The sequence below is a fragment of the Mobula hypostoma genome, chromosome X1 (assembly GCF_963921235.1).
Source record: "Mobula hypostoma chromosome X1, sMobHyp1.1, whole genome shotgun sequence".
Classification (NCBI taxonomy): domain Eukaryota; kingdom Metazoa; phylum Chordata; class Chondrichthyes; order Myliobatiformes; family Myliobatidae; genus Mobula; species Mobula hypostoma.
Genome location: NC_086128.1, coordinates 18,532,250 through 18,552,355, shown reverse-complemented (window position 1 = coordinate 18,552,355; position 20,106 = coordinate 18,532,250). Strand labels below are relative to the sequence as shown.

The window sequence follows — 20,106 nt, the reverse complement described above, 5'->3', positions numbered from 1 at the left end:
TGGGACACATGGAAGATGGGATGAATACGGAGGAGAGTGGAGGGGAGTTTGAGACGGCCGGCAGCAGGGCTGATGACTTTAGCAGTGGGAAAGGGGCCAATGAAGAAGGGGACGAGCTTGCGGGATCCACCTTGAGGGGCAGGTCTCAGGTTGCAAGCCACATATGCTGTCCCTGGCAGTAATGTGGGGCCTTGAAACGATGGTGGTCAGTTTGGTGCTTGATCTTAGCTGAGGCACGGAGAAGGGCAGAACGTGTGCACCTCCACATCCGCTGACAACGGCGGATGAATGCCTCAGCAGATGGAACGCCAACCTCCTCCTCCTGGGCAGGAAAAAGTGGATGTTGGCAGCCAAGGCAGCACTCGAAGAGGGACAGACCGGTGGATGAGGACGGATGAGAGTTTATGGCGTAGTCGGCCCAGGGTAGCTGCCGACTCCACAGGGAGGAGTTCTGGGAGACCAGACACTGTAATACTGTCTCTAGCCATTGGTTGGCCTGCTCGGTCTGGCCATTGGTCTGTGGGTGGAATCCTGAAGACAGACTCACAGAGGCACCCAGAAGATTACAGAATGCCCTCCAGAAGTTGGATGTGAATTGAGACCCCCTGTCTCACACAACATCTACAGGTAAACCATGTAATTTGAAAACATGCAGTACTGGTAAACTGGCTGTTTCTTTGGCAGAGGGGAGTTTAGGTAAAGGAATGAAGTGTACACACTTGGCGAAATGATCAACTACCGTGAGAATGGTGGTATTACTATCTGGAGGGGAAGACTGGTGACAAAGTCCAGGGCAATGTGGGACTGGGGTCTCTTGGGGATAGACAGGGGTTGTAACAGACCAGCGGGTGATCGGTTAGAGTTCTTGCCTTGAGCACAGACCGAGCAGGCTGAGACAAAGTTGCGGATGTCATCTCCCATGGAGGACCACCAGAGCTGCCAACTGATGAAAGCCTGAGTACATTTGGTTCCAGGGTGACAGGATAACTGGGAAGAATGACCCCACTGCAATACCTGTGAGCGGACAGAGCTGGGAACATAAACACGGTTAGCGGGGCATTGACTAGGGGCTGCCTCGCTCTGTTGAGCAGCTTGCACAATGGATTCAATGTCCCATTGCGCTGCACCCACGAGATAGTGAGCAGGGAGGATGTCATTGGGCATCTCAGGGGAAGGAAATCTTCGGGAGAGGGCATCAGGTTTTCCATTCTTGGAACCGGGGCAGAAGGACAGAGTAAAATTGAATCTTGAGGAAAACAAGGACCAATAGCTTGACAGGAGTTGAAACACTTGGCCGGACGGATATATTCCAGATTCTTGTGATCAGTCCAGACTAAGAATGGCACCTTGGCTCCCTCCAGCCAATGCCTCCACTTCTCCAGAGCTGGCTTCACAGCCAACAGCTCCCGGTTTCCGATATCGTAATTCCGTTCCATGGGAGTGAGGTGGTGAGAGAAGGCAGCGCAGAGGTGTACCTTCTCATCCTTGGCCGAGCGCTGAGAGAGAACATCTCCTACGCCAATGTCAGACACGTCCACCTCCACAATGAACTACTGGTTGGTGTCGGGTTGAATCAGGATGGGGGCAGAGGTGAAACGTTCCCTCAGGTCAGAGAATGCTTCTTCAGCAGCAGGGGACCACCACCTTGACCTTCTGTTGGTCCACCTGAATGGAACCGCCTGAAATTGCACACCCCAGGAAGGAGACTGTATTGCAATGAAACTCACATTTCTCAGCCTTCACAAAGAGCTGGTTCTCCAGAAGGCGTTGGAGAACTCTGCGGATGTGACCTGTGTGTTCAGCAAGGGACTTAGAAAAAAAATCAAAATGTCATTGAGATACACAAAAACAAATTGGTTCAGCATGTCCCTGAGAATGTCATTTACCAGGGCTTGGAAGACGGCGGGGGCATTGGTGAGACCAAATGGCATGACCAGATACTCGTAATGGCCTGAGGTTGTGTTGAAGGTCATCTTCCACTCGTCCCCTTCGCGGATGTGGACAAGATGGTAGGCGTTACGGAGATCAAGCTTGGTGAAAACTGAGGCTCCTTGCAGTAGTTCAAATGCTGAGGTCATGAGCAGAAGAGGGTAACAATTCGTAACAGTGACTTCATTCAGTCCCCGGTAATCAATGCATGGACGCAAGGAGCCGTCCTTCTTTCTAACAAAAAAAAACCCAGCACCAGCAGGGGAGGAAGATGGCTGGATGATGCCTGCAGCCAGAGACTCTTCAATGTATTTATTCATGGCTTCTGTTTCAGGTACAGAAAGGGAATACAGGCAGCCCCTTGGGGGAGACGTGCCAGGCAAGAGATCAATGGCACAATCATATGGACGATGAGGCAGTTGGGAAGTGGACCGGGACTTGCTGAACACAGCCTTGAGGTCCATGTATTCAAGAGGGATGGCACTAAGGTCCAGAAATTCCTCAAGGCTATCTGGGCTTGGAGACCAGGGGATCTGAACATGGCGGAGGCAGTGGGAATGACAGACTGGGCTCCAGCCTATAATCTTGCGACTGAGCCAGTCGATGTGGGGGTTGTGTTTAACTAACCAGGGATGGCCCAGGACAATGGGAGTTTGAGGAGATTCAATAACATAAAGGGTTAACTGTTCATGATGGTTTCCAGATAAACTGAGACTCACCAGGGCTGTGACATGGGTAATGTTAGCCAGTCTCTGACCGTTCAAGGCATTGGCCATCAATGGTGACCGGAGAGCAGATGTGGGTAACCCCCACTGGGCAGCCAAGCTGGAATCGATAGAACTCCCCTCCACACCAGAATCGACCAAGATGGAGACTGCTCGGCGTTGGACGCCGCACTCCAGAGAAGCAGGTATGAGAGAGTGGTGTCGAGGAGGGCCAGACAGGGGTCACGTTCACCAGTACTCCTCGTCCTACTGGTGAGCGCTTGGCTTTTACAGGGCGGGTGGAAATGAAGTGGTCTGGTTGGCCACAGTACAGATAGGAACGGGTGCTGATTCTCCTTCGTCTTTCAGTCAGCGTCAGGCGGATACAGTCAACATGCATAGCTTTGGGCTCTGGAACAGGAATTGTAGATGGGGGCAAACGGCAGGGCAATGTAGACTGACGAGGAGCTTGGAACTCACCCAGTGCCCCCAGGGACCCTCTGGAACCCTTCCCTCTGCGGCACTGCTGAAGGCGAACATCAATACAGATGGCCAAATCCACCAGGGCTTCAAAGGTGGCAGGAAGGTCCTGGGTGACCGGCTCATCTTTGATGTCTTCAGAGAGGCCGTTTGGGATGGTGTCGTACTGTGCCTTTGAGTTCCAGCCGCTGGAGGTGGCTAGAGTCCGGAACTAAATGGTGTAATCTGACACAGATCTGCACCCCTGGTGCGTGTACAGCATTTCACGGGTGGCCTCTCTCCCATGTTTGGAGTAACCAAACACTTTTCTCATCTCCTCAGAAAATAACTGAAAACTGATGCAGAAAGGTGAGCCTGCCTCCCAGATGGCTGTTCCCCATTCTCTCGCCCAACCAGACAGTTGGGTGATGACGTAGGCTACCTTGGCTCGATCAGTCAGAAATGCTGTTGGTTGTAATTCAAAATGGGAAAGGAAAGGACGGTGGGTACTGGGTTCACCCGAGTACATCTCTGGAGGAGGCAGACAGGGCTCTTAGACGGGAGGAGCATGCGAGGACGCAGAGGGCAGGGTGGAAGATGCAGTTACAGAATGTTGGGGGGTGCTCTGGGACAGCTGGAGTGACTGGGTCTGGGCCACTACATTAGCAGAAAGCGACTCTACTGCCCTGAACACGGACTCCAGCTGGTTCTGGTGTCTCCCCAGCATCACCCCCTGTTGTTCCAGAATAGCTTTAAGATGACAGGGTCTGCTGGATCCATTCTGGCCAGATTGTACTGTTGGCACTAGAGCAGTGACCCAATCGCAGACCCAGTACTGTGCACACAGTGATATTTATTGAGTAACAAATCCAGAGGGGCAACAAAGTCAGCGAAGTTCAGGCAGAGATCAAAAAATCCAGAGAAATCCAAAAACCAGAATCAGGCAGAGTCAAAAAAACAGAACAATCAAGATAAACAGGTGAAGTCAGGGTCAACAAACAGGGAGGGTCAATACTCAGAAGGACAGAGTTTAGGTATAAATGCTCAGGAAAACTTACTAGCACAATCTGCCAAAACACAGGACTGAACTACACTGAGCAATAAACAGAGAGGCAGATGATAGGTGGAGCACAATGAGACACAGGTGGCAGCAATACAGGTAATAATGAGAAACAGGTGAGAGGTGGAGTACTCAGTAATACAGGGGCCTGAGTCGAGCGGGGGGGGGGGGCAGGAGCACATGGGGCATGAAAACAAACAAGAGCACATGGCAATACAAAACCACAGATTGACGGCTAGGAGGAAAACACACAAAAAGACAAAGTTCAACTGGAGGTACTGACAGGTTTTGGATTTCTTAGGATTGAAACTCACCCTTGCCCAAGCAGTGAGCTTCTCCTGACCCTGAAGGATCCATCAGCATCCTGCACTGACGTTGTTGTTACAGTCAGGACATATGCCCTTGTAGGTGGTTGATGGACAACAGTACTGGACAATGGGCATGCTGAGCAGTGAGATGACTCGGATCTGCTTGATGTTCTTGGAGTTCTCCTTGGGAATCCAGGCACCATCTGTGAACCTCCATTGGTGGGCCTCTCTCCTCCTCCTCCAAATCACCCTGAGGATCCTCCACAGTTTGTACAGAAGTTTGGGACACCACTTGAACAACTCGCATGGTACTCCACTTGGTCCAAGGGCTGAGATTGCCCTAGCTGGTCTTACTATTTCTTGGACCTCTTTCAAGCTGGGCTCCCTGCTGTTGAACTCAGTGGTAGGTGCTGGTGGACACATCTTGTCTCAGCATGTCCCCAAGTCTTGCTCCCTAGTTGCGTCTGCATAGGTGTTCTGGAGATGCTGATCAATCTCCTCTTTTGTGCAAGATGGGCGTCCACTCTGCTTTTGTCCAAGAAGCTTCTTGGTGAAGCCCCGCAGCAAACTGTATGCATTAAAATCCCCACACAATACAGCCCTTAATGAGCTACAGCTGCATATACTTTCCAATAAATCAATAGGAAGTTTTTCACAAGGATTGTAAAAATTAACCACTTAAAATGAACCTACTTGTTGAATCAAATATCTGCACTGCAGGTGCCTCATAAGTTTCATTCACAACTCGATACCCTACCCCTTTCCTTATTAAACTGGCAACACCACCCCCTCTGCCAACTAACCTATCACACCCAAAAAAATATAATCCTGCTAAGAAAAACTTAAATGTGGTAACAACCAGGTTTCCTGAATACATATATTGGGAGGATTTGACAAATCAGAAATAAACTTCTCAATCTTCCAAACATGCGAAAATCTGCAGATGCGTGAAATTTAAGGCAACACAGAAAATGTTGGAGGAACTCAGCAGGTCAGGTAGCATCTATGGAAATGAATAAACAGTTGATGTTTTGGGCCAAGACCCTTCTTCAGGACTTCTTACCATTAGAAATCAGGCTTCTCGCATTCCACTGCAATATTTTTAATTGTTTTATCTACCTTCACAAATAGACTAGCGTACAGATACCCCGCCCATCAGAGCTTAATTTACAGGTTCCCATAAAATGCCAGTTACATCAAGATACTTTTCTGCAGCTTTCACAATAATTTTAATTTTCTCAGTATGGCTAGATGTCTGAGCAGTACAATTCACCACATCACAAACTTCATTTTATCCACTAGTAAAGTATCTTTAGCAAGTGAACTGTGATGCCAACAATGAATTTTACTGGAAGAGGTTTTCTGCTTGGCATTGCTGCCTGCCACACCTCCAACAGTGTCCTTAGATCAGCTGCAGGGTCATCAGCCAGGGATCACCACTCACTGATGTTTCACCCACTTAGCCCTGGTACATCTCCTTGTGGCAGAGCAGTGGCAGGGACGTGCACCCCCTGCAGCTTTCAGTGGGGTTAGTCAGTCCCCCAATTATTCTCCTTCCTCCTCAGCCACAGCCAAAAGCTGCCCTTTCCTGCCTCTTCAGGCAACTCGCTGGTGGCCCCCCTGAGCCTCGTTCCAGTCACTGCCATATCACGGAGTAACCTTGTCATTGATGTACCGACAAAGCCCCGGTATCCTACCTTCACAGAGTAGATGATGGTCCTCCAGCTTCCTTACACTCCACTGCCAGGTCTGAGTACTTCAGCCTCCAATCCTTCTGCCCATGGGATGGTTAACTCAGTGAGGAGGACTGTCTTGGCGGCTCTGGACCACTGAACTATGTCTGGGCAGAGAGATGTGGTGATTTCCATGGGAAACTGTAGCTGTCTGCTGAGATCTTCCATCATGTTCCACTCCTTGCCTGTGGAGAAGAGCCCTGACAGAGCTCTTGGGCGGGTGCATTCAGCGCTCTTATCAGCCTTAACAAATGGGATGAGTTGTCATTCCACTGGGGAAAGGCTGCTTCGCGCATCCCGCCTCCAGATCTCTAGGATCTCCGCCAGTTTCTTTAGGACCTAGTCATGTCACCATCTGTAACACCCCTGGGACAGCTCAGTCTTGCAACCTTGTGTTGGAGGTCGGCACTGGTGATGATTTCGGGGACAGGGCAAGGTGTCATTGGTTGCCCGGATCAGGAAGCTGAGTCTGGCTCGTGGGATCTTCAGACCAGACCAGCTGAATGACCTGTTGGTGACCTGTTGATGGCACCCTCCATGTTGTCCAGCTTGCTTGGAGGCCATGTGCCACTGCCTTCACCCTGTAGTGCTCCTGCTCTGTCCTTGTCACCTCCTCTACTACCATGGCTTTCCTCTTTCTTCGAGGCCTTGGACTAGAAATGTGCTGCCTTCCCCCAGCCAAATCCTACGTGTCCAGCCTGGACTCTGCCGACAGCCTCTTGGTGCTGCAGCCTGCTGATGACCTGGTCTTCTTCAGCTTGAGCTTTCCATTTACGGCCAGTATGGATTGGAGCATTGGCACTCCTCAGCAGCGGGTCAGTGGACTCCCTCAGCATAATGACCATTCCAGTTTTCTCCTGCTTGTACCCCCAGACTGATGGATTTTAGTAGCAGCTGCAACATGTTCTTCCCAAAGCGGCCAGTGTCTGAGAAACACTGAGGAAGCCGCAGCCATTTCTGGATGTACGAGTTGGCGATCCCATCCATCCTACTGGCTGTTGATGAGGGAATTTTACACATTTTCAGGGGCCACATCACTCTTTGGTACAGTATGAACTGTAAGCACCAAACTTTATACTTCCTGGGTAGTTGACTCTGGATGATTCTGGCCATGCTGTCTGCGAGCTGTTTCTGTGCTACTTTTCCCATCTTCCTGTCACAGAACTCTGCAGTGTACTGTCTCCCAAGGCTCCGCATGGGCTGCCTGGCCAACAATGGGATTTCCTCGCTTCCTACAACAAAAGAGATGTTGTTGCCTTTGACCCCTTTTCAGAGGGATAGGCTTCATAACTTAGAGTGCTTGATCTTCCTCCTTGCCCATGTCACTAGCTGGTCCAGCCTCTTCAGCAGCCTTCTTGTACACGCAGCCGGCTGAAGGACGCTTGTGACATCATCCATGTAGCTTCTCAAATGGAGGAAGCCTCTGTCCTGACTGTAACTTTATCCCTCCAACCACCTGCCTTGCTCCAATAAGGATGATCTCAAAGGCTGCCTCAAACAGGGTGGGAGAGATGGAATACCCCATTGCAATGTCTACTTCGAGCTGCTACTACCCTGTTGTAAAGTCTCAAAAAGAGAAGCCTCACTGAAGTAATTGGAAATCAGGCCTCTAATGCAGTCAGGAATGTAAAAGAACTCCATCACGAAGTTGATGATCTGGTATGGCACAGATCCACAGGCACTCGCAAGATCCAGCCACATGACATGTAGGTCACCTTCTTCGCGCTTGACTCGTGGGATCTGGTCCCATTTCAATGATGCGTGCTCCACACATCCTGAGAAGCCTGGAATTCCTGCCTTCTGGCAGCTGGTGTTAGTGTATCCATTGCCCATAAGTAGCTGGTCATCCTCTTAGCCATGACAGAGAAGAAGATTTTCCCCTCAATATTCAACAGTGCAATCCTCCTGAACTGGTTGATGGAACTGGAGTTCTGCTCTTTGGGGATGGACACCACCACAGCTCTTTGCCACTGTGATGGGATGTGTTGTTTTTTCCAGGAAGTTCTCATTAGATTCCATAGGGGCCATGCCAGCTGTCCATACTCCAGGGAGTTAGAACATCAAATTCTGGAAGCTGGTGCCATTGGGTGCATATTATAATAATACTCCGAACTAACTTTATCAGAGAGCTTTGTCTCATCAAAATAAGTCAATACAGATAAATTATCCATCTTTTCCTCATTGTTAACTGCTTGGAATTTCTTTACTTCCTTAACCTTACCTCCCAATAAATGAGATTTAACCTCATCTTTTGAAATCTCCACTGGAACACCCATTATGACACCACTAATACCTCTATTTTCATAAGGCAACATAGATACTATCATTTTGCCAAGCAAAGTCTTCAAACGTAAGGCCTTCTCACACTGTTTCTTATCCTTACAAATGATTAACAAACTCCCTCTTCTCAAAGTACATGGACAATCTATATCCCCATAACAGATTTCAACTCTCTAGTTAACTTAATGAGATTGTCATACGGGGAGGGCATTGGTAGCGGACCCAACTGCAAGACACAGACACTGAAGTACAAGGAACAGGACTAGGTAGTCAAGAAAGCAAAGGAAGTGGGGAAGAAAGGATGCTGGACATGACACAGGCCCTGGACGAGACAAGGATACGGGGCCTAGGCTAGGACTTGACTGGATAGCGGAACCAGGACATGGAACTTGGAACTAGGAGCCTGGGCTTGGACTCCGAGCCAGAGACTGGACAAGGACCCGACCCTGGGTCTTGACTCTGGCTCGGACTCTGGAACTAGGCGAAGACATGACGTGGTCTTGGGAGACAGGACTAGGTGAGGCTACAGGACAGAACGAGAGACTCCTGGGCAAGACGAGGGAACTCCAGCACAGGACGAGAACACAAAGCCTTGACTTGGACAGGACAAGGTTCTTGGATCATGGCTAGGACTGGACGAGACCCCGAATCCTTGACTTGGTCGAGGGAGAGACAGGAACGCAGAGCCTTGGTCGAGGGAGAGACAGGAACATGGAACACAGAGCCAGGACCCCCTCCTTGGAAACAGGACATAGGGCCAGGACTCATACACAGAACACAGAGCCGGGACCCCTCCTTGGGTACAGGACATAGGGCCGAACTCATTACACAAAATGCAGAATACGACAAGACGGTTCCCAACACAAGGTAGTGGTAGACGGCCAATGGCCGGACCTACCTAGCGAAGGCGTGGACACAGACAGTTCCCAACACTAGGTAGCGACAGACAGCCAGACCTGCCTAGCAAAGGCGTGGACAGAGACAGAGGGTTTGCAACACGAGGTAGCGGCAAATGGCTGGACCTACCTAGTGAAGGCGTGGACACAGAGACAGTTCCTTATCTAGTTTCAGCGATTGAACTAGACAGCAGTGCAAGTGAGGGTTACAGGTGAGGCAAAGCTTCAAACAACGCAAGGTGAGGCTTCAGACGAGGCGAGGCTTTAGACAAGGCAAGGCTTCAGATGAGGCAAGGTGAGGCAAGGCTTCAGATGAGACAAGGTTTCAGGCAAGGCAAGGCTTCAGACGAGGCAACAGAAGGAAGGGGAACAGAAGGGATTCAGACAGGGGATATGGACAGGAACAATCCAGCAGCCAGAGGCGGCTTCTTCCTTCCTTGAGTTTTACGGCAGTTGGCATCCACACTGTTGCATTACAGCCATCTTCAGGATTTATTGTCCCTCATTGTCCATTCACTTTAAAGCTGTCTTTCCAGTCCCGTCACCCTTAAAAAACTAAACAACCATTTCCTCCCCGAACACTCTCCCCACATTCCAATAAACCTCTAACACTGTTCTCTACCAGTCCTATTTTGCGTAATTGTTGTAACATTTATTGTCTTTCCTGTGTAAATTTCCGGCATGAAATAAGGATATGCTCTACTATTTCAGTCTCCTGACATAGATCGCAAAAACCTGTTGGATGTTTGTTTATGATGGCCAGAGTGCCATTAAGGTTGCTGTGCCCAATTCTCAGTCTACTTATAATTACTTGCTCCTTCCGCTTTACTCCCCTACTTCTTCCCATATCTACTCTGTTCTGAATTGAATGTAAATGTCTTCCTTTTATTGCTCTATCCCAATGCTGCTGCCACTGATGATTTATCCTTCTCCACACTATGCTCTTCCCCTCTGATTTTGATAGTTTAATATTGACCTCTATAGATCCTTTTTTGACTGCTGCTTTTGCCAGTCTATCTGCTGTCTCATTTCCCATAATACCTGAATGTGCTGGAACCCACATGAATGTGATATTTTTGCCTTGTCTAGCCAGTCTTGAATTTTCAAACAGGATTTCCTAAAGCAGATCCTGGTGACCTCTAGCCGTACCCACCTTAATGCTTGCAAGGGTCGATACAGAATCGCTACACATCACAATATTATACAATCAACCTGCTCACTCCATTCTAGTGCTAACAATATGGCAAACATTTCAACTGCACATACACTCAAGCAATCAGGTGTTCTCTTGCTAATTTCCACTCGATAACTTGGCACAACAATTGCAGACCCTGTTGCACCTGTTTCTGGATCCTTTGAGCCATCCGTAAAAATCTGTATGTCTTTATATTTACATTCCCTGTAACTATGATATTCACTGAGTATATCAGCCATCTTATTACTGTGTTTAATCTTAAGCAATTCCAAATCTACAGAGGGATTTTCTAATGCCCAGAAAGGTCTGACAAGCCACACTACACTTGGACAAAACTCTTTATCGTATACACCCATATCTTTTGCTGTTTGCTCTCCTGTCCAGCCGAAACTTTCTTTGTGTCCTCTCCTTCTCCAAGCATGTCTGCAACACTCTTTTTGTAGGATGGCTATCACCATGTCCCCTTAAATTAATCCAGTAATTGGCCTCCAGCTGTTTACACCACAGCCCCAATGGCATTTCATTTGCTTCAACTTGGAGTGCACACACTGGGAAAGTTTTAACCACTCCTAAGCACACCCTTCAAGGCAGCCAGAGGCTGACTCCTGAAGCTATTTATGAAGCCAGTCCAAATGAGAATCAGCTGCCTCAACAGAAACTGGAGAAAACCTGAAATAAGGAACATGGACCGGACCGCGAACCGGAATGCAGATTTCATGGACCGGACCATGACAGAGATTGATGGAAGAAGGCTGTTCTGGATCAAGCTTAAACAATACCTTAATGTCATTCTCTCTTTTTTTCATTACTAGATATCACTGCAATATTATGTTTCTTTTTTCATTTTCCCGATCTTGATTCAACTTCGTTCCAAGCTCCTTCCACCAAACCACAATCTCCCTAATCCTCTATTTCCAGTTCCTTTTCCAGATCCTCACCACTACCTGAACCTACTCTGCTTCCCAACATCCCCACACCATTTAGTTCAGCACCACCAATTGTCACAACCAGCACATGGATTCTTCTTCTTCTCCTCCTCCTCCTCCTCTCCCCCCTCCTCCTCCTCCTCCTCGTCCCCTCATCCTCCTCCCCCTCCTCCTCTCCCCCCTCCCAGATAGCCTCTTGAACAATATGCGTCTTTCAATTTTGTATCGATTACAGCTCAGCAAAACATGCTGGACTGTCTCTGGACTACCACAGTCACATAATCCAGTAGGATGTTTTCCTATTATCTTTAAATAATAGTTTAACCCACAATGCCCCAACCTAAGTCTTGTAAATTTCACCATATCTCTGCGACTTAAAAGGTAACAGTCTGAGACCTTTTTAACTAGTGGGTGACTAGAAAAATAATGCCTGCCCCTTAATTCATTTTCCAATCCTCCTGCCACTTCTCTATACCTTTTTTAATCCTACTACTCAATTCTGCTCTGCCTAGGGGAACTCTAATTTCTACTTGCCTGCTCTGTAAGGAAGACTTTGAAATGCCATTCACAATTTAATTTCCTTCCACCACAGCATGCACAGGTATCCATGAAAATCTAACTGCACAACCCATCTTCCCTACTCTAAACAACACTAAGAGAATCTCAATAATTATGTCAGGACGAACTTTTGATTTACTCCCTTTTATAGACTCTAAGGCAGCAGCAGAATCCGAACAGATGATAACCCTCCGTGGTCGAGAGTCTTCTATCCACCATAAGGCCCAGAGGATTGCTAATAATTCTGTTGCAAAGACAGAAACACCATCTGAAACCCGGTGACCATTCTTAACTCCAAGTTGAGACACATACATCCCAAATCCTGCCCTACTGCTCTCTGGGTCCAATGAGCCATCAGTAAAAATCTTTAGATAACATCCCCATTTGTTATTTAAATATTCATTTGTGATCAATCTTAAGCTTCTCCAACTCAAACAAGGACTATGACTGAGAATTGAGGTTAAATAGGTTGCAGGTGATGAGTCTGGAATGAGTGGCAGATGAATGCTATGAGCTGGGTGAAGGCTGGGAGGCTGAGATGTGTTAGTGGAAGCAGGCCTGACACAGCATGTATTTAACATGTAGAACTCCTTTGGAGCCTGCTAGTCAGGTACACACTGTCAAATTTTGGGAATGATGAACTTGACGATCATTCATTCCTTCAGTATTCAGAATTTTCTCGGTGTCTCCTAGACCAGTGGAACCCCCAGTGGTTCTCAAGAAAGCAACAAACTGCTCAATGAATAATAACTTATTTTTCTGCTTTCAGTTGATTTCTTGAATCAGAATCAGGTCTGTTATCACTGAGATACAGAATGTTGTGAAGTTTGTTTTGTGGCAGCAGTACAGTATGAGACATAATATTGGTATAAATTACAAAGATAAATAATTGTGCAAAAGATGAATTTTGAGATAGGGTTCATGGACCACTCAGAAATTTGATAATGGAGGGGAAGAAGCTGTTCTTCAAACATGAATATGGGTCTTCAGCCTCCTGTACTTCCTCCCCCATGGTAATAAGGGGAAGAGAGCATGTCCCAAATGGTGAGGGTCCTTAATGATGGATATTGCCTTCGTATGTGAATAGAAATGTATGTTGCACTGTAAACTAATGCAGATCTTCAAATCTTCCAACTGTGTTGATTATTGGGCTTCACTTTGCAAATATAACTCCTGCAGTGATTTCATTGGGTTTTCCCTTGACTTTCTTTTCTACTTATCTTTCACCCTTTTAAAATGACAGGTATAGAACCATATTTCTGATCAATTCTAAAAGGCCATGGTCACCTTCTGATTACCAACTAACTTCGAACACAGAGGAAAATACTCCCACAGATTCCTTTGTTCCATAATCATTTTAGTCATTTAAAAAAAAACTTTCTGAAGAGCAGCCCTTGAGAACCTGCCTGGCTTGCAGTAGACCAATTATTCTTGCTGGTGAAAGCTGTGTCTTGTGCTTCAACCTAGATGTAGTATCATGGTTTTTGAAGAGGCAGCATCAGTGCCTGGAAAGAACATGATACCTGTCAAAGTCGAAATCAAAGTCAAGTTTATTGTCATATGCACAAGTACATGTGAGCAAAGTTGCAATGAAAAACTGACTTGCAGCATCACAGGCACATAATATCAGATACACATTAACAAGAAAAGCATAAATTAAACATGAATTATGCACATTTTGTTGCCAGAAAGAGCACAATCTCTACAGAAAAAAAAAACAAAACACAGAAGAAGCGAAACTCGTTGCACTGCAAAGTGGTCATGGAGTTGCTATACTAATGTAGTGATTAGGGTTGTACTGGTTGGTTCAAGACCAAATGGTTGAAGAGACATGGCTCTTCTTGATTTTGGTGGTATGGGTTTTCAGGTTTCTGCGTCTCCTGCCCAATGGTAGCTGAAAGGAGAAAGCATGGCCTAGTTGGGTTTCTTTAATGATAGATTTTGCAAAGGATTTCCGAAATAGGTGTGAAGTTTGATGCTTACAATTTGTATTAAACTTCTTGACAAAATGACTGAAATCTTACAGGTCAGTGTATCCGAGCAATCTCCCTATTCCTCAGCTAAGCAAGACTCTGCGATTTTGTAAAATGGTATGCTTTGGACTGCTTTCTTTGTAAAATGTTGAGTTAAGTTGAACTGTAGTTGACAGTTCACAATCTGGTATTGCTTTTTTAATGTTCAGCTTAGTGAGTGTTGAGGAATTGGTTGCACATTTTCTATATTAACAAAAGGTTACACAACTTTTCAACAACCAAAACTAAAGAGACTCAGACTGAAGAACATGATGGGATTTTTACATGAAAAATAAAGCAAAGGAGAAAGAGTGGAACCGAATTGAAAGATACTCTTTCAGGCCATTAATAAATCCATCAGTAATTTTTATTTGAGATACCTACTACTTCATGTATATCACTTACCATTGAATTCAATGCTAAGAAGTTTTTTGAAATTTTATATTATTTCCAGAATTCCTTTTCTGTGACCTAACAACTTGCTTACTGTTTACTTGTTGGACCAAATATGAACAAAGGGAAAGGTTAAATTCTTCATTGAGTATTGGGGTTAATTAGATGTACACTTTGTAAAAAAATGTTTTCTAGATCTTCATTTCAATTAAATAACTTTTTTAAAAATGATGTATCTTGAACATCGTTTTTACTGCAGTTTTTAAAGGTTTCAAATACAAAGGGGTTTACTTTCCTTAAAGTTCAAGGTTGAGTTTATTGTCATATGCATCAGTATATGTGTGCACAGGTTTAATGAAAAAAATTACTTGCAGGAGCATCACAGGCCCCCTGAGCATCAGATAAGCAGCGTTCACAAGAGGAACATAAATTACTGTATACATAATTTTTAAAAGAAAGAACACAGGGCAATAAAGAAGCATAGTTTATTTTAGTGCAAAATGATCAAAGTAGTCATTAGTGGTCATGCTGAGATACAGGATTTGCTGGGTGTTCAGAGCTGAATGGTTGAAGGGAAGTAGCTGTTCCTGAACCAGTTTGTGTGGGATTTCAGGCTTCTGTACTTCCTGCCCGATGGTAGCTGCAAGATGGCATGGCCTGGATTTATACTGATGGTAATAACAAATGATTCAAAAATTAGCCAAAAAAGTCATACATACTGATATAAATTGTGCGATGAAATGACTATTTCTCTTTATTCAAATTAAGCTATTTTCTATATTTTTCTAACTTTTGGTACCTGAGTACGTTTATCTTTGGATCTTGATTGATGGGTGTGATCTCTGTACTAAACATAAGAGTGGAGTCATTCATAAGACTGTTTCATCGTTAGGTTGCATCTGGAGTTTCCAGTTGGTGAACGATTTCCCTCCATGCCACTCTGATACATTGGGAAATCATGTACTCGGCAGGTTACAGCAGTGGTTTGCCTTTGCCTTCTGCCAGGTGAGTTTAAAGGGATCACCACCTCTTGCAGTGGATGACCAGGACGTCTAAGTGCCTTGTCGTGCTCTTAGCGCTCCATAACGCCTGCTGGCCTGCCTTCTTGACTGTTTGACCATTAACTGGTCTCCTCCGCTCAATCCGCCATGGCCAGACTTCACACGCTGGGACAGGCAAATCCCCTACCTGACCAAGGGTCGAAGACCCGTCGGCTACCCTCACCTGGTTTGGCCCGTCTGCCGAGACGGTTTACCGGGGTGTGGCCGCTGCGCATGTTACAGCTACTTGGAGCCACAGGTGAGAGCTGAGCGCCAGGTGCGGACCAAAGGTGGACGAGCTGCCCTGAAAAGGGCACAGCAGGCCCCCCACCAGAGGTGCTACCCCTCCCTACACACCCCATAGACCCCAAAACAGTATATTAATTTAAGAGTTTGTGTACACTAAACAAACTTAACATTGGCAAATATCGGTCAGCAAGAAGGCAAGCTAACCCAGCTATACCAAAGCCAGCAACCTTTATCAACATATTTCGCACTGTTGATTCTTGCCAGTGCTCATCCCTGCTGAAGAATCTGAGAAATCCATCCCAACCTCCGTTTTTCTGGATCCACTCTCGCCTCTCCTTGCCCAGGCAGTTGGCCACACTCTTCGCCAGCATATTCAGTGGGCCCGGCCCAGCCTCAGGGCACATGACGAGGCCCGAGTCCCTGAAATGGTGGCACAGCGTGGAGGTGAAGATGCACACCACCCAGCCCCAGTTTATCTTCTCGTCGGCCAACATCTCCTCCACCACCCGGCGCAGGAAGTTGGCCGCCACAACTGCAATGTCCTCGGCCACCACCACCGACTCTCCCACAGGCCCAGCCGCCCCGCTCCATGACATGGCGTAGACCTGCAGGCCATTTTCCAAGCCATTCTTCATGTTGCTGAAGGCAGCCTGGTGCTGCTCCACCATCTGGTAGGCGACCTTGCGCAGGGTGAAAGCCATCTTGTTGGGCGGCCTCTGCTCCCAGCTCAGGCTCAGGCAGTGCTGCAGGTAATCCTGGACCAACACCAGCGTCTCCTCCCTCAAGCAGCCATGAATCCTCTCTGCCATGTCCGAGTCGGGCATTGGCGCCGCCGTTCCCACCCTCTGACTCCTGCCGCTTGCCTGCACCCGTGCTGCTGTTGCCCCAGTAACGGCCGCCGGTCTCGACTGCTCACGTGACTGCTCACGTGACAAGATCAAAAAGCACAAGCCCTACATGTTCATCCCACAAAACTGTTTACTAAAGTCAAATACAAAGGGGGGAGGGAATGTCGACTCAGACCATGAGAGGCCTGCGTCTGGCATTTTCATGCCTTGCAAGTCCCAGATTGGAAGCCTGTGTGGGGCGCCACTCCTCGCACAGACACTAGAGCAAATGTGTGATTAAGTGCCTTGCTCAAGGACACAAACACGCTGCCACAGCTGAGGCTCGAACTAGCGACCTTCAGATCACTAGACGAACGAATCACTAGACCACTTGGCCACGTGCCCAACACAAACAAAGCCTTGAATTATTGGAAATGTAGGGTGGTGAAAGCAGATAAAGCAAAAACCTATCACCATTGTAACAAGCAATCTGTTTTCTCTTTATTGGAGAATTGAATGTATATATGGGGATAAAAGATGGTCAAGTATTAGTTCCCAAAACTGTATTACCTTCAAAAGCATTCTTCACATTATAGCTTTACAGTATCTGTAACAATTTCTACCTCACTCCAATGCTTTCTAGATTAAATATTTTTTCCATGTCTTTTTGAATGTTAGCTTTTTTTAAAAAAAAACAGTTGTTCTTGATCTGCAATGATCAATCTCAAAGAAATGGGATGTATTTTTTTGCTCAGCATAACAAAACTTTCAATTTCCAGGTACATTTACATTTCTTCCCCTCACTGATATCAACTATCAGAACACTTCCATCAAGGTATAAACATCACCACCACATCCTATACAAAAGCCCTTATTAGTATCGCGGACAGGTTTACATCTACATACTGTAGAAAAGGTTGCAATGTTTTATGAAAACTATTTGTTTTTGAGTGTACCATACATGTTAAAAAGTCCAAAGGAATGTACTCCATGATTAACTTACGCCAACCAGAAAGTCCAAGGGCCTTATTGGATATCCAACAAAGTAAAATGTTCTTCCTCGCACAAAAAGTCAGGACGTTAAAAAGTTTTTTCTGATGTGCATTAATAATATGACTGCTGGGTAAGCCTAAGAGAAAAGACACTGGGTCCAGTTCAAGCTCCATCTTCAGAATCTTTTCCATTTCACCCAAAATATCACTCCAGTATGCCTGAAGTTTGGGACAAGTCCTAAAACAATAGGTGAGAGTTCCAGTATTTCCTTTACATTTAGAACACATTGAAGAAACCCCCGTCTTAAATTTCAAGAGACGACGTGAAGTCAGATGGGCTCTATGCAGAATTTTGAGTTGCAATGTTTTAGTTCTATTACAAACTGAAATTTTCTTTGCATTATCACAGATGTCTTCCCATGTTTCTGCTGTAATTTCTACTCCCAGCTCTTCCTCCCAGACCCTTCCCAACTGCTCAGCCTCTCCACAAGAACATTCCCTCAGGATGCTGTAAAAAGTACTAATGGAGACTTCACCCTTAGAACAAAACACCCTCTTTTCTATGTCAGAACTATAGAAATCAGTTAACAATGATGTTTTTTTCTGTATATAATCTCTTATCTGAAAGAAACGAAAAAGACCCTTGCTGGGTATGTTGAATTTCTGTACTATTTGACTAAAAGACATCATCATTCCTTCATCAAACAAGTCTCCTAGATGGAAAATACCCTTAGAAATCCAAAGTTTAAATCCAGGATCCATTATGCCAGGCTGAAAATCTGGACTGCCAGTTATTGGAGTGAAGGGTGATATTTTCGCTGCGTTGCCCTCAATTTGTCACACCACCCTCCAAGCCCTGACTGTATTAATTGTTATTGGATTGCGACAATATTCCTTAACTAATTTCATTTATTGAGGAAAAGCAAATTAATAAGAGGGCATTTTGTTTGTGAGGCTTCAATGTCCAGCCAAACTGAGGAGGGATCCCTACAAACCCAGTCAACCACATAAGATAAAAAGGAACTTAACTGATATTTTTTAATGTCTGGAAAATCCAGGCCCCCTAGACTACTGGGAAGCTGTAACTTAGACATTTTAATACAGGGTCTTTTTTTGTTCCAAATAAAAGAACCAAACCAGCCATTTATTGTTTTAAGTGTTTGTTGGGTAAAAATGACTGGGTATTGGGTAGAGCAGACAAGGAAGAATGTTCATTTTGAGCAAGGATATTCAGCCAAGCCAAGAAATGGGAAGAGTGCTCCATCGCTCAAGATCCTGTTTGATTTTGTCAAATAACTGTGTAAAGTTAGCTTTGAACAATTGATCAAACGTAGGTGTGATGAATATGCCTAGGTAAACAAAACTTGTCTGTGGCCATTTAAAGGGGAAAACACCCTGAGTGTCAGGTACCTGCTGCAGGTTCTCCAGAGGCATAGCCTCTGATTTAGTAAAGTTGATTTTATAGCCTGAAAAGGAGCTAAATGAATTAATGTATTGTATAAGGTGGTGCACTGATATAGCAGGGTTCGATAAGAAAATTAGAACATTATCTGCATACAATGTAATTTTATGTGATTTTAGTCCTATGTCTGGAGCAGATATTTTGGAGTCTCACCGAATAGCCTCTGCCAATGGCTCGATCACTACTGTAAAAAAGTAGTGGTGATAAAGGGCAGCCAGCAGGGCTGCCCTCAGAATACTAAAATTATCCAACCTCATACCATTAGTGAGAATCACAGCCAAACACTGCAATGTGATGAATGATTTCATCTTTAGACAGCATGTGTTGTATAACAAGCAATCTGTTTTCTCTTTATTGGAGAATTGAATGTATAGATGGGGATAAAAGATGGTCAAGTATTAGTTCCCAAAATTGTATTACTTCAAAAGCATTCTTCACATTATAGCTTTACAGTATCTGTAACAATTTCTACCTCACTCCAATGCTTTCTAGATAAAATAATTATTTCATGTCTTTTTGAATGTTAACTTTTTTAAAAAAAAAGTTGTTCTTGATCTGCAATGGTCAATCCTCAAAGAAGCTGGATGTATTTTAAAGCTTTGTTACACAGTATTAAAAATATATGAAGTGAGATTGGTATTTTGTCTTTCTTTAATCAGTTGGTATGGGGTGGTAGTCAAGTGAACAGGATGAATAAACCAGAGTGAGAATTGGGTTTATTATCACTGGCAAACACCATGAAATTTGTTGTTTTGCAGCAGCACTGCAATACATAAAAATATTAGTATTAGTTAGAATAAGAAATATAGAATATAACTAAGTAGTGAAAAAGAAAGCGAAGTAGTGTCGTGGGTTCGTGGACCATTCAGAAATCTGATGGTGGAGGGGAAGAAGTTTCTGTTGTAAACCAGTTGGTGAGGAAGAGGACAAAGAGGTACATTCTTCATGGTGGTTCAAAGTTCAAAGATCAAGAAGTAAATTTATTATCAAAGTTCACATATGTCCCCATAACCAACCCTGAGATTCGTTGTGGGAATAGAATCAATGAAAGACCACACCCAACAGGGTGGACAAACAACCAGA

The 20,106-nt window shown here is 45.5% G+C and overlaps 1 protein-coding gene across 1 annotated transcript; it reads right to left on the bottom strand.

The window, feature by feature from the left end:
* Window positions 1-4,280: 4,280 nt before the first annotated feature.
* LOC134340196 (anti-apoptotic protein NR13-like) lies at window positions 4,281-19,743 on the bottom strand. Its single transcript, XM_063037171.1, has one exon. The coding sequence runs from the start codon at window positions 16,564-16,566 to the stop codon at window positions 15,874-15,876; it is 693 nt and encodes a 230-aa protein (XP_062893241.1). The 5' UTR covers window positions 16,567-19,743; the 3' UTR covers window positions 4,281-15,873.
* Between the last annotated feature and the right edge of the window lie 363 nt (window positions 19,744-20,106).

What these genes read in the sequence shown, in the direction of transcription:
- LOC134340196 (XM_063037171.1), bottom strand. Translation starts at nt 16,566, where the DNA reads ATGCCCGACTCGGACATGGCAGAGAGGATTCATGGCTGCTTGAGGGAG.